General features: G+C 44.7%; 1 protein-coding gene across 1 annotated transcript in view; it reads right to left on the bottom strand.

The window, feature by feature from the left end:
• LOC135512746 (yjeF N-terminal domain-containing 3) overlaps positions 1–14,809 on the bottom strand; it is a 78,830-nt gene extending 64,021 nt beyond the window's left edge. The window contains exon 1 of the mRNA XM_064935082.1: positions 14,536–14,809. Coding sequence (XP_064791154.1) covers positions 14,536–14,591 — 56 coding nt within the window. The 5' untranslated portion in view covers positions 14,592–14,809. The remainder of the gene's footprint in view (positions 1–14,535) is intronic.
• Positions 14,810–15,236: the final 427 nt, after the last annotated feature.

Raw genomic sequence — 15,236 nt, 5'->3', positions numbered from 1 at the left:
TTTCAGGCCGACTCTTTTCTCTGTATATGTCAATGACGTCGCTCATGCTGCAGGCGATTCTTTGATCCACCTCTACGCAGACGACACTTCTCTGTATACATCTAGCTCTTCTTTGGACACAGTTAACAATCCTCTAAAATGAGCTTCAACGCCATATAACACTCCTTCCGTGGCCTCCAACTGCTCTTAAATGCTAGTAAAACAAAATGCATGCTCTTCAACCGATCGCTGCCCGCACCGCCCGCCCGACTAGCATCACTACTCTGGACGGTTTTTGTTGGAATGGAATATTGAAAAGGGACAATGTTTTAATCAAAACGGAACCAAAAGACATTCAACTTCAGGCCCAGGTTAAACTCTGGTCTTCTTCTGGAGTACAAGACTCCTTAGAAAACAATCCCCGGGGGGGACCACGTGACCCTTGAACGAGATGGCTGCATGAACAAAGAGCTCCGCACAAGTAGTTTCCAATTACTAATCTTACCTCCACTCCAAGTTCAAACTCATTTAGCTTTAGTAAGAAAAAGTCATGGCGGCTACAAAAGGCGACATTTTTACCCGGACACGAGTATTAGCGACGGAAAAAGCCTCCAGGAAGAAGCTAGCTTCAGAAAAAACTAGCGCCATTAGCCAGGAGCAAGAGAACCCTCCCCCCCCCCGAATGCCAACCTCGCACTCTGTCGAAGACATCCTTTCTGAGTTGAGATCCCAACATACAGAACTAAACACCAAATTAGATGCCATTAACTCTCAGCTCAGTGCGATAGGGGGCAAGGTGACAATCCTGGAAAACGCTTTCCCTGACTTCAACAACAAGATGTCCAGGCGCCCCGCGTTTATAGTTGAGGCAGAGGGGCGAATCCTATCCATGGAAAACTTATTGACAGATGCCATGGAAACAATAGCATATGCTAAAAAGAAAATCAAGCATCTGGAAGAGAAAACAGAGGACCTGGAAAACAGAGGGCGAAGGAATAATTGTGTTCTATTCAATCTTGCAAGACAAACTTCCCGAGTGGCTCCACCTGTCCACCGACAGGCCCATAGAACTCGAGAGAGCTCACCGAGCACTGAGACCCCCACCAGCAGCCAGACAATCACCGCGCCCAATCACCATACGTTTCCTGAGATTCACCGACAAGGAACGAGTCCTACAGGCGGCGAAAAACAACACCATCACAGTGGGAAACGCCAAACTCGCTTTACACCAGGACCTGTCAGCTGGAATACGCCGAAAGGGCCGAGAGTTTGACGAAGTGAAGAAATACTCAATTGACCGAGGCATCTTCAGGGGATTCAAATACCCAAACGAGCTCAGGATTCTTCACCAAGGAGCCTTGCGACACTTCAAAACTCCCGAAGAGGCCAAACGTTTTTTGAAAGACAATCCTGGTCAATGAGAAACAGACCAATGACTAAATGCGATTAATGCCATTACTAAAGGAGGTAAGACAACATATAGCCGATATCCAGAGACCCACCCCCTAAATGTCATTATAGCCGTCCAATTTATATTAATTTTCCTTTAACTGAGAGGGATGGGCTGTATAGCCTAACCTAGGCCTACTAATGTTCCAGCCTACTTTTATTTCCCTGTTTTTTTGTTGCTTTTATTACTCGGGGTTCCCTATGTCCCTTGGGGGAGGTATATGTAGGCTGGGCTATTGATTTTATTTTTCTCCCCTCTATTAGTGTGGTCTGGACGAGGGCAACTGTGTCATTTACTCAATGCGGGGTGGAGAGGATGAGGCATTTCTTTGGTGGGGAGAGGGAGACGTTGTGCGTTGCTAACTGTTCCCGGGTTTTTGTTTTATTCGGAACACAGAATTGAGCCTGAGCGTAATAGATCCAACGGGATGTGTAGAGTTGTTTGGGAACTCGGCTGGGGTGTTCAGAGATTATTATTTTATGTACACCATTTATTTTCATTTTATGTGAACACAGCTGTAACTACTATCCACTTTTACCCAGTGATGACTTGCACTAAAACCGATTTCTGTTCGATGACGATGACTAGTACCTTAAATCTATTGACATGGAACTGCCATGGTCTAGGGCATGCAATAAAACGGAAAAAGATACTATGTGCTCTAAAAAAGGAAAAAGCAGACATCGCGCTATTACAAGAGACACACCTCTGTGATGCTGAACATGCCAAACTCCGCAGAGCTTGGGTGGGACAGGTGTATTTCTCATCTTTCTAATCAAACAGTAGAGGCACAGCCATACTTATCCATAAAAATGTTCCATTCATAATTGACAAAAACATATCTGATCCGAAGGGGAGATTTATTTTGATAACTGGGTCACTATATGGTCAACCAATTACTATATTAAACATATACACCCCTAACACAGATACTCCTGCCTTCATGTCAAAAATTATAACCCTGTTCAATGAGCATTGTGTCTCCTTTGGCGTGGTGGCCAGAGATTTTAATTGTACCCTTAACCCAACCCTAGACAAATCATCTCAAGTCCCCACCACAAATCCTAGATCTGCAAAGATGTTGAACTCTCTTACTAAAGAGATGGGACTGATAGATATCTGGAGACGGACTAATAGCTCATCTATGGACTATACATACTACTCTAATGTCCATAACACCTACTCCCGTATAGATTACATTTTTATCCCAAAGAGTTTAATAAATTCAGCCACATGTACAATCGGACCCATAGCACTTTCAGATCACGCCTTTGTCCACCTCCGCTTTGACGTCTGCAAAAACATCCAAGGTCAAAGAGCTGGAAATTCAACACCTCCATGCTATCAAATGAAGCGTTCCATACATTGGTAACTACATGGATAGACAACTATACACAAGACAACAAAGAGTCTCCTGTTTCTCCGGCCACAATGTGGGACGCTGCTAAAGCCACACTAAGAGGCCATCTAATCACATATGCTTCCTCTAAGAAAAAAGCAATGGAAGCACACAGGCTAGATCTTGAGAGGGAGCTGGAATGCTGTGAAAGAATACATAAACAATCCCCAGACAGCACCTCCTGGAGTCATCTTCAAGCAGCCAAAGACAAACTGAATTTGGACTATACTCGGGAGATAAAAAAAGGTTTTTAAACAGAAATACCATGAGTATAGCAATAGGCCCAGTAGATTGCTTGCTTACCAATTAAAAAAGGAGCAGTCAGAGCGTACAATCATGGCTATCCGAACAGCAGAGGACGAGGTCACATACGACCCAAAAAATATCAATTTAACTTTTCATGATTTTTACTGCAAACTATACACCTCTGAGAGAAAACACACGGAGGCAGAACTCCACTCTTTCCTAGAGGGAATCTCGCTACCTAAACTATCAGACACCGACCAAGAAGATCTCAACTCCCCCTTCACTCCTGAGGAGATCCTGGAGGCAATTACCTCCATGCCACCTAATAGAGAGTTCTACAAAGCTTTTTGGCCCCAGCTCCGCCCTATCTTCATGCCAATGCTGGAGGATTTTTGCAAAAACTGAGTTTTCCCAGACTCGATGCACACAGCTCGCATTACAGTGTTGATCAAGTAAACGCACAGAAGACCCCTGTCCTGCTGGCTTCACTGGATGCTGAGAAGGCGTTTGACAGGATGGAGTGGAGCTTTCTGTTTTCAGTCTTAGAAAAGTTCAATATGGGCCCAAATGTTATTAAATGGATCAAATCACTATACTCTCATTCAAATGCCATGGTGACTACTAATGGACTTAACTCTGACAGATTCCCTCTAGAACGGGGCACAAGACAGGGGTGCTCGCTGTCCCCCCTGCTCTACTTGTTGGGGGCGGAGCCTCTGACAGAGTTGATAAGGAGCAATCCAAGTATTATGGGTGTTTCTGCAGGCGGCCTGCAGCACAAGATTTCGCTTTACGTGGATGATGTCTTGCTCTACATATCCAACCCTGAGAAATCCCTCCCTCTCATTTTAGACACAATTGCTCAGTATGGCAAGTTTTCAGGTTATAAGATCAATTTGAACAAATCCACTGTCTGCCCTCTCAATATTACACTCACCAGCTCTATGAAGACATTATGTCCTTTCCAATGGAAAACACAGGGGTTTCAATACCTCGGGATCTTCATAACACCAGATTTGAATAGCCTTTTTAAGGAAAATTATCTTCCACTCCTGGATCGAATCAAGAAGGATCTCCAAACCTGGATCTCCCTCCCAATTAGCTTAGTAGGAAGAATTAATGTCATCAGTATGAACGTCCTCCCTAGACTGAACTACTTATTTCAGATGCTCCCATGCTATCTCTCAGTTTCCGTCTTCAAAACAACTAACCAAAGCATCATCAAATTTATATGGGGCAATAAAAAAACCTAGGATCAAGTTTTCCACTCTATCAAAACCTGAATCTAAGGGTGGTCTGCCCTTCCCTCCCTTCAATTGTACTACTGGTCTGCCCAAATCCGCAACATGCTAACATGGATCACAAACAGACAAGAGTCAACGTGGATTCAGATAGAAGCCCAATCCTGTGGTTCATTGCCCTTAAGCTCAATTATATTCATTAATAACTTTAGTGAAGTGGGCAACATAGCCAAAACCTTTGTGATTTACAGCACCCTACTAGCGTGGAGAGACTGTAAGAAATACCTGGGCATTTCCTCCCAAGTATGTTCTCACTAGCCTATAGTAGGCAACCCAGACTTGCCAAAAGCCCTGAGGGATGCCAACTTTAATCTTTGGCATACTCTAGGAATCAGGACCTTTTCAGACCTATTTCATCAGAAAACCACTACACTGAAATCCTTTCAAGAGCTCTGCAGTGAATTCGATGTGCCAAGATCCAATTTTTTTTAATATCTTCAAATTAGACATGTAATTTCCTCATTTACCTCCAAGAGGAGGTTTAGAACTCAGTTGAATGAAGTTGAAACCCTTCTCGTCACAGCACAATCCATTAAAGGCTAAATATCTTACATCTATAGACTTCTTTCTGAGAAAGGAGGCTCCTCCTTTACTCATTTGAAAATAATCTGGGAAAAGGACCTTGGTCTGACTATCAGTGATGAGTTATGGGCGGAGGTTTGAGACAGGGTATACTGCTCCTCTACCAATGTAAAAATGAAAGAATAGATTTACAAATTTTTGTACAAATTTTATTATACTCCTTTGAGACTCCATAGAATGAAAACAGATATGTCTCCTAACTGTAAAAGATGTACATCTGAAAGTGGAACCTATATGCATGTAATTTGGAGCTGTAGAGAGATTGCCAGAATCTGGCAATCTATACATACTGCTGCACAGAAAATACTAGAGGTACAGTTTGATATGACCCCGGGTATCTATCTTCTTAATGCCCAGCAGGACTTTGTTCTTGATCCTGACAGAGAAAATTTGCTTATGACTATTACATACTTTGCTAAGAAATGTAGTCTTCTATTGTGGGCCTCTAATACCCCTCCTACATTTAAAATGTGAATTGACCAGATTGTTGACTTTCTCCCTCTTGAAAAGCTCACTTATGACCTCCACAAGAGACAGCCCAAGTTTGATAGACTCTGGTCTCCACTACTCAACTATATTTCAAACTGGACAGAGTGAACGGGGTGACTAGGGAAATGCGCAGATACATGTTGTGTAAGGTACTGTAAAACCTAAAAACGAATTATTGGCCCGTCTTCTCAGCGAATGCTAGAAATAGCTGATAAGAACCTTAATAGTGCTGCTGCAAGTGTTATATATGTTGTTTTTTTGTGTTTTTATTTTAATTTTGTTTTTGAGTATGTATGTATGTATGGGTAAGTGAGATAGATAGATAGATAGATAGATAGATAGATAGATAGATAGATAGATAGATAGATAGATAGATAGATAGATAGATAGATAGATAGATAGATAGATAGATAGATAGATAGATAGATAGATAGATAGATAGATAGATAGATAGATAGATAGATAGATAGATAGATAGATAGATAGATAGATAGATAGATAGATAGATAGATAGATAGATAGATAGATAGATAGACACACACACCAAGGAAAATAAATAGATAAAGTCCAATAAAAACTCTTAGTTTTCTTAATCTTTCATTTTAATTGTATTTTTATTTTTTCAAATGTACTATTATATTTTTTGACTTTTTATTTTTTTTAAGCCTGTCACATCTGTGAATGTGGAATGTGTTTTGTTGGTTGATTGAAAAACAAGAAAACTTAATAAAACTTTAAATTGAAAAAAAAAGAAAACAATCCCGTGTTATACACCATTATAAATCTGAGGTACGTAAAATGAAATTCAGAGACCTCCCTAAAATAACCCTGGGCAAGCTAGAATGTTCCTGTGCTCACCGTGCTGGAATTTGGCCTCCTGTTGTCATGGAGATGGGAGAAGAAGAAAAAAAGAGAAAAAAAAAATCGGTGTGGGGGGGGGGGGGGTCGCTCCAAACTGTTCCCCTTACTGCTTCTTCACACCTCTCTATGCTATCCATGTACACACGGAAACACACACACACACACACACTTCAGTCCTGCCCACTCTCTCTTATACCCTCGTGACGGTACTATACATTCCAGTCTCAGGAAGATATGGAGCTAACATAACATGCTGGAGCTGAGAAAACGTCTCTCACCGAGGGAGCTGCTCGTACCCTCCACAAGGGTTGTTACACAGGCAGTAGCCTGAGTAAATACTGCCAAGCTTTATCCTGAGCCCTTGGCATCAAAGGGACAAGGAGCTGCTCTCATTGGTCCTGCCTGTCCTGTTAACCCCACCTATCACTATGCATAATGTTAGCAGGGGTCCACGCACATACTCAGGTACAAAAACGTCTGCGAATACACTACTACTCATACCGTATTCATGCTAATGATCAAGGAAAAAGGGGTAATACTGCACTTCTCCTCCCCAACAACTGATTCAGTCAATGCAACAAGAAATGTGATATCTAGTCTGCAAGTTTCCATGGAACCAATATATAATGCTATTTCAAGTATCCCACCTTACCAATATACGAAGAGGGGGTGAAAGGGAATATTAAATTCGTTTTTTGGTTGGAAGGCACCTCTAAGCTCTGTGAAATTGTCCCAAGCTCTGCACATTATAATGTACTTTGCCTCTTGAAAGTGAAATAATGAGGAGGACACTGATTGGTAGAGGACAGAGAACAACAACAATGGAGAGAGTATTGGGAAGGAGAGGGCATTTTCTCAAGGGCATCTCAATCACATTACGTTTTCCAGGATGTGAAGAGCCTGTACTGAGTTTTTTTCTTCCATCACAAACAATCTCTCTGATTCCCACTCCTCCCCTCTCCAGCTCTACCTGTCCCCCACAGCACACACACACACACACACACACACTCTCTCTCTCTCTCTCTCTTCATCACAAAGACTTAGCCTCTACTGACGCTTATTAGAGGGGTTCGGAAGAGAAGAGAATCTGTCCATCTTACTTTTCCTGCTGAGTTGCATCACCCTTTACTTCCTTAATCACCTTCATACACCCCCCTTCATACACCCCTAGCTCAGTGTGTCCACAGAGAATACACACAGGTGTTTTGGCCAGAGCATCATTAAAAAAATTCTGATATTTAGAGGTCAGATAAACAAGATTTTTATCAGTCATTTGAATAATCTAAAATAAATGTTTGCCTTTTTGAACAAGCTCATTTGTACAGAGAAAGCATTTTCCCTGCCCTTTTCTCCTTCTCCCTGCCACCCTCCCTTTTCTCTTTCTCCCTGCCACCCTCCCTTTTCTCTTTCTCCCTGCCACCCTCCCTTTTCTCTTTCTCCCTGCCACCCTCCCTTTTCTCTTTCTCCCAGCCACCCTCCCTTTTCTCTTTCTCCCAGCCACCCTCCCTTTTCTCTTTCTCCCTGCCACCCTCCCTTTTCTCTTTCTCCCTGCCACCCTCCCTTCTCTTTCTCCCTGCCACCCTCCCCTTTCTCTTTCTTCCTGCCACCCTCCCTTTTCTCTTTCTCCCTGCCACCCTCCCTTTTCTCTTTCTCCCTGCCACCCTCCCTTTTCTCTTTCTCCCTGCCACCCTCCCTTTTCTCTTTCTCCCTGCCACCCTCCCTTTTCTCTTTCTCCCAGCCACCCTCCCTTTTCTCTTTCTCCCAGCCACCCTCCCTTTTCTCTTTCTCCCAGCCACCCTCCCTTTTCTCTTTCTCCCAGCCACCCTCCCTTTTCTCTTTCTCCCTGCCACCCTCCCTTTTCTCTTTCTCCCTGCCACCCTCCCTTTTCTCTTTCTCCCTGCCACCCTCCCTTTTCTCATTCTCTCTTTCTCCCTCCCACCCTCTCTCTCACTCATTCTCTTGTTCTAATGCGTTGAAAGCCTGGACACCCTGCTGAATGAAGCTTTGGGTCGAATATAAACCAGACTCAGCAGTGTTCTGTCAAGGGTAGCTAAAGAAGACAGGAACTATCCAGAATTTAAACATTCATAAGAACAAAAGCTCCCATCTCAGAAAATGTTGGGCAGCTGTGTCCCTCATTCCACCCTGCCCAGGGGACTGGGAACGGCTAGCTAACTCTGCCCAGAATGGATGTACTGCTGTTGGCAAAGACAGTGTCCCTCTCCCTGTCTGCGGGTCTCTTAACCCTGCACACGATCAGCAGGCCACAGTAAACCAGAGACTGTATGAAAAACCAGATCAAAGAAGGCATCCTTTTTCACTCCCGTAATTCAATTGAAGCCGGCCTATCTGCAGCTCCGCGCCCACCCACACCCAGACCCCCCACAGCCCACCTCCTCAACCCTCACACCCTCTCACTTCAAACACAATAAATCAAGTGCTTGTTACACCTAATTTGACTTGAATGGCCTGCAACCATTACAGATGATACATCATCCCTCTTTCTGAGTTTCCACCCTCCTTCCCTCCTCCTCAGTCTCCATTATTACGTTTGGAACCACCTATAAATAAACCCCTCAGCTCAGCCGCCCCTCAGTCACACAGAGAAATTGAGCTTTACAGCAGAGCTGCTGCCAATGTGGCAATGAACAGGAGGCAAGCCAGAAGAATAACAATCAGGCCTTTGCTGCAGTCGAGACAGATGGACAAGACAGACTGATGGACAGGCAGGCAAAGCTGTCTGGGACAGCAGTGTTACGCAGGTCGACTGGCTTTGACACAGAGAGAGAGAGAGAGAGAGAGAGAGAGAGAGAGAGAGACCGAGAGAGACAGAACTAGCCCAGCCGATTACACTGACAACACTCCACTCTAAACAACATCTATCATTGCCATCACATATCCCTCCCATCCTCGAAGATAGTTGCTATGACAATAACAGTTCCGGTGATCAGGACTGTACAATGTTGGTCCGACCAATCAGAATCCATTCTCCAAGACTGTTTTGATCAGGGGGACTGGAATATGTTCTGGGTCGCCGTGGATTGATGCCAGTCTTGTCGGGAAACTGAAGGAGAGAGATGCTGCTGATAAACATGGAAAGTTGACCGGGGACAATTGTATAGTTAAACAGTACAAATACGACATAGGCAGATCGATCAAGATGGCGAAACAAAGGTATAGGGGAAAAGTGGTGGAGCAAATCAGCGGGTCAGGCATGAGGCGTATGTGGCTGGGACTTCTAACGATCACGGATTACAAAAAGATAGCCAGGCACGTTGCGGACAACAACACCACCCTACTGGACGAGCTTAACCTCTTTTTATCATGCTTAGAGCAAAACGACTCTTCACTGCCGAGAGAGAGAGAGCCCCTGAGAACAATGAGGGCTATGTACTGACGGTCTCCACGGAGGACGTCTGGAAGTCACTGAAACATGTCAACCCTCGCAAGACTGCTGGCCCAGATGGCATTCCTAGCCGCACCCTCAGAGCATGTGCTGTTGTGTTGCGTTTTCAGACATTTTCAATCTGTCTCTAGCTCAGGCCGTTATCCCCACCTGCTTCAAGTCGTTCACTGTCATCCCCGTGCCCAAACAAGGGAAAGTAACTGAATGACTACCGACCCGTAGCACTCACTTCCGTCATCATGAAGTACTTTGAGAAGCTAGTCAAAGACCACATCATCTCCTCCCTCGCCGACACACTCGACTCTCTCCAATTCACCTACCGTCCCGACAGATCCACGGACTACGCAATAGCCATTGCACTGCACACTGCCCTCATCCACCCGATCAAAAGGAATGCATGTGAGGAAGCTCGACAACAGCTTGCATAAAAGTAAGGTGCCCTCTAAACTCACGGCCCTGAACTCCTCCCTATGCACTGGGTCCTGAACCTTAGGCAACATTACCTCCTCCACACTGATCCTCAACACAGGGCCCCACAAGGGTGCGTCCTCAGTCCCCTCATGTACTCCCTGTATACCCACTGAGTGGCCTCACACAGGTCCAACTCCATCATCAAGTTCGCTGACGACACGACAGTAGAAGGCCTGATTACCAACAACAGCGAGATGACCTACAGGGAGGAGGCATTATGACCGCGTGGTGCTAGGTAAACAACCTCTCCCTCATCATCAGTAAAACAAAGGAGCTGATTGTGGACTTCAGGGGGAACCAGGCTCGGCACGCCTCCATCCTCCGAGGAGCTGAAATGGTCAAACCTCACGGACACCAGGAGGATGAAGAAATTGGTGTTGCAGGAAGACCAAGAAGGTCATCAGGGACCCCAGCCACAGACTGATGGAAGCGGGGAGAACACTGGCAGTATAGGAGCATCATGGTAAAAACTGAAAGAATGGTCAATAGCTTCTACCCCCAGATCATCAGGCTGCTGAATAACCACCCTAGTCATCAAAATGTTTACATTTGAGTCATTTAGCAAACCCTCTTATCCAGAGCGACTTCCAGGAGCAATTAGGGTTAAATGTCTTGCTCAAGGGGACAGAGATTTGTTTCACCTAGCCAACTCGGTCATTCAAACCAGTGACTTTTCAGTTACTGGCCCAACACTCTTAACCGCCCCACTACCTGCTCCCCCTGTCCCCCAAGACCCCCCCCGCTGCTCCCCCTACGGAAATGTTTTCCTCGCCCTCAACTGACATCTTCTTTGCCCCCACCCCAATGGTCATGTATCATGTATCAGTTGTAAATACAGTATATTATTATTATTATTTCATTCACTTCCCTTTGACCTGCACTGTTGTAACTCGGAGCTTAAGATTTTCACTGTGCCCTGCATTTATATATGTAACCCTGTGCATGTAACTAATAAACTCTCCAAATCTTATAATAATACAGAAAACAATGGATGCATATGTAAAATATACATCACGCACTACATAATGTGACCTATCCCTATGCATTATGAAGGGAGTTATTGGTGTTTGGTAAATGAACCACTCATCAGCATGGTTATGTGAGTGGCTGTTTCCCTGCAGTATACCTAAAGCCCAGAGGTAAGGACTATAAAAGCAGTGTAACCTGTTACTGGCATGGCTTCATATAGCTTCATTAACACCATTATCCTGCACAGGCAGCAAACAACCAGGGGAGATCAGTGAGACTGGAGCTCTCTCTCTCCAGGGTAATTCTCTACTCTATGAGGCTCACGTCTGGAAGGCAGTGGCACTACAGGACTCATTACAATGAGTGTGTTAGTAAGAGTGGCAATTAGGTTTACCATAGGGGACATGGACAATGTTGAGACAACATCACTCTGAGGCTGAAAGACTGACACTAGTGAATGTGAGGATAATGTAAACCAATCTCACTAGTCAAGTTCATTACATGCTAATGCAGACTAACTGAATACAGCATGGCAAGTAATGCATATCAATGGGCTGTCAGCTACACTATATACACAAAAGTATGTTGACACCCCTTAGTGGATCCGGCTATTTCATTCACACCCGTTGCTGACTGGTGTATAAATATGAGCACACAGCCATGCAATCTCCTTAGACAAACATTGGCAGTAGAATGGCCTTACTGAAGAGTTCAGTGACTTTCAACGTGACACTGACATAGGATGCTACCTTTCCAACAAGTCAGTTCATCAAATGTCTGCCCTGCTAGAGCTGCCCCGGTCAACTGTAAGTGCTGTTATTGTAAACGCCTAGGAGCAACAAGGGCTCAGCCGTGAAGTGGAAGGCCACACAAGCTCACAGAACGGGACCACTGAAATGTGTAAAAATCGTCTGTCCTCGGGTTGCATCACTCACTACCGAGTTCCAAACTGCCTCTGGAAGCAACATCAGCACAAGAACTGTTTGTCGGGAGCTTCATGAAATGGGTGTCCATGCCTGAGCAGCCGCACACAAGCCTAAGATCACCATGTGCAATGCCAAGCGTCGGCTGGAGTGGTGTAAAGCTTGCCGCAACTGAACTCTGGAAACACATTCTCTGAAGTGATGAATCACGCTTCACCATCTGGCAGTACGACAGACGAATCTGGGTTTGGCGCTACCTGCCCCAATGCATAATGCCTTTTCTTGTTTCAGCAAGATCAATGCCCTCTTGCACAAAGCGAGGTCCATACAGAAATGTTTGTCAAGATTGGTGTGGAAGAACTTGACTGGCCTGCACAGAGCTCTGACCTCAACCCCTTCGAACACCTTTGGGATGAATTGGAACTCCGACTGCAAGCCAGGCCTAATCACCAAACATCAGTGCCCGACCTCACTAATGCTTGTGGCTGAATGGAAGCAAGTCCCCGCAGCAATATTCCAACATCTAGTGGAAAGCTTTCCCAGAAGAGTGGAGACTGTTGTAGAAGCAAAGTGGGGACCAACTCCATATTAATGACCATGATTTGGGAATGAGATGTTCGACCAGGTGTCCACATGCTTTCGGTCATGTAGTGTATCAGGCCAGTAGCGGTGACAGTGACAGACCAACCTCATGTGTTTCATGCCAAGCTAATACATACAAATGAATACAAATAGAATGTCTGTTGGTAATGCATATGAATGAGCCATAGCTATCAAGGCTGGTGACAGTGTGACAGGCCATCAGGACATAAAGACCAGACACAGGGGTGTGACAGTGACAGGGAGGGTAGAAATCTCCCCAGCATCCATATATTAAGCCTGTAATATCCCCATTGTGTTATATCCAACACCATGTAATTGACCATGTTCCTCACTGACTGCATGGTGCCAGTATGTGCCAGTCAGTGTGTGTGCGCATTTGTGTTAGTGTGTGTCTCTGCATGTATGTGTCTATGTGCAGCATGTGTTCGCGCAAGTATGTGTGAGGAGAAGCCCCTTCAAAACACCTATTTTGGCAGTGCTAAGCTGTCTCCTGCTCTATAGATAGAGGAACAAGCCCTCTCTGTGTGGACTATGAGGACATGTGGCTGAGTGCAACCTGCTGTGTTGCCCACCGCCAGGTACCATTGTCATGGTGTTATGTAATGGACTGATTAACTAACAGGGCCGATTTACAAGTGACGAAATGACATTAGGATGGCAGCAGGGACATGGTCAGCATAACAACACTGAATTAAACATGAATAGCTGACTCAATCACAGAAACCGTCATTATAATTCAATCAGGCATCTTGATCCCGCTAAGGAGGAAAGGAGGGGAGAGAATGGACCTAGCTAGAAAACTCGCAGCAGATTTTCTGGGATTGATTTCTGTTATTTTGTGGGGGGGGGGGTTCCATAGTCTCTGCCGAAGTCTTATCAAAGTCAACGCCAGGTCGCAACTGTAAATGAGACCTTGTTCTCTACTGGCCTACCTGGTTAAATAAAGGTGAAATAAAAAATAAAACATGTACTAAAAGCAATGCTCAAAGATCAATGTATGCAAATTGTCTTTAGAGAAACCATTTGATATTCATATATTCATTCATTATAATGTAAATTATAGAAAACATTATCCTAGGGGATTTGCTCATGCAACACCTCTATAGCCCTACCTACGCACTGTAGCCTATGCATCCTCTGTGTCAAGTCACAATAGGGAGCCAAAGGTTTGTGGACACACGTTAATATTATCCATCATCATCTTTCATTCCGACACAGAGTGTAGGTAATTACAAATCAGCCTGGAACTTTGCCTTCTGTCTTAGACAGACAAGGGATCGCCGGCAGGTGATTACACATCCTGCTCCTCAACAGTACCTGACAGGCAGGCAGAAAAATCAAGCACCAGCAGGTATCATTGCAGCCTTGATTTGAGCCCCTGATCTCTTTCTCAGACACTCTTTTTTCCCCCTCACACGCTCTCTTTCTCTCACACACACACACACACACACACACACACACACACACACACACACACACACACACACAAATAGACTGATGTGAAGGGCAGAGATAGAAATAAGAATTGGTGCGACAGGTTCCGTTATCTGTTGCATAAAAGTAAGGTGAATGAATGCAGCCGCTGGCAGGACTGCTCTGGACACCTGTCTCTACACAGAGAACCTCTCTGGATGGAAAAACTGCGTCACACACCCAACTTTATGTCTACAACATAAAAACATGCACAAGAGCTCATACGCCATCAGCGATCAAAGGTCAGTTCATATTTATAAGCAGGATGTGCAAAACAGAGTTCACAAACCACAATAAAAGTTGTAAACTACTGAGGGTATTGGAGAATTTAAGTGAATTGAGAGCAGGAATAGCGGTGTTGTCCTGATTTTGTTGGTGCCTACCTGAGATAGCGCAGGGGCTCGATGGTCTCCGCCAGTTCAGTCGAGCTGTGGTTCATCTTGTCAGCCTGGGAGGATTCAGCACAGAAGAAGAAGAAGGGAAGAATGAGTTGCACTGCTTTACAGAATACACTCTTGTTCTCTCTCTAACTGCCCGCTATCTCCCACTCAAAACCTTCCTCTCTCTCTCTCTGGCTCCTGTTCTCTCTCTCTGTGATGAAACCGGCTAGCTGTTTGTATCAGTAGCCCTTCTCTAGAGGAGGCAGCCAATTAAGAGGCAGGGAGACACGGGAGTAGCCAGCTTATTGGCCCAGCCTTCGGTGAGTCATAGCAGCTCAGTCAGCCAGAAAGTGGCTGAACCAACAAACCCTCTGTGGAGAAACTGGAGCAGAGTGGGGAATGACTCAAAGCTCTGCAAGTGGCACTCACACACAATAACAATGCCAATCACTTTATAGAGGAGGCAGGAAATGCATATGGATTTAGATAGAATTGTACATATTTGCTGGCATTGAGCATAATAACAATGGCATATGTACAGTATATTCTAAAATACCAGATAAATGTATTGCATTTCATTCATTTATGGTTTCATCTGCATTGCCTGAAACTTGAAATAGATTGGATTTGACATCAGGTTTAAATGTGTTTAAAGCATCAAAGAGAAGTTTTACAAAATGTAAGGGAAATCCCCAACAGCACAC

This window comes from Oncorhynchus masou, chromosome 24 (genome assembly GCF_036934945.1).
Source record: "Oncorhynchus masou masou isolate Uvic2021 chromosome 24, UVic_Omas_1.1, whole genome shotgun sequence".
NCBI classification, from domain to species: Eukaryota; Metazoa; Chordata; class Actinopteri; order Salmoniformes; family Salmonidae; genus Oncorhynchus; species Oncorhynchus masou.
Note: the sequence above shows the minus strand (reverse complement) of the source record. Positions and strands in the feature narration are given on the sequence as shown.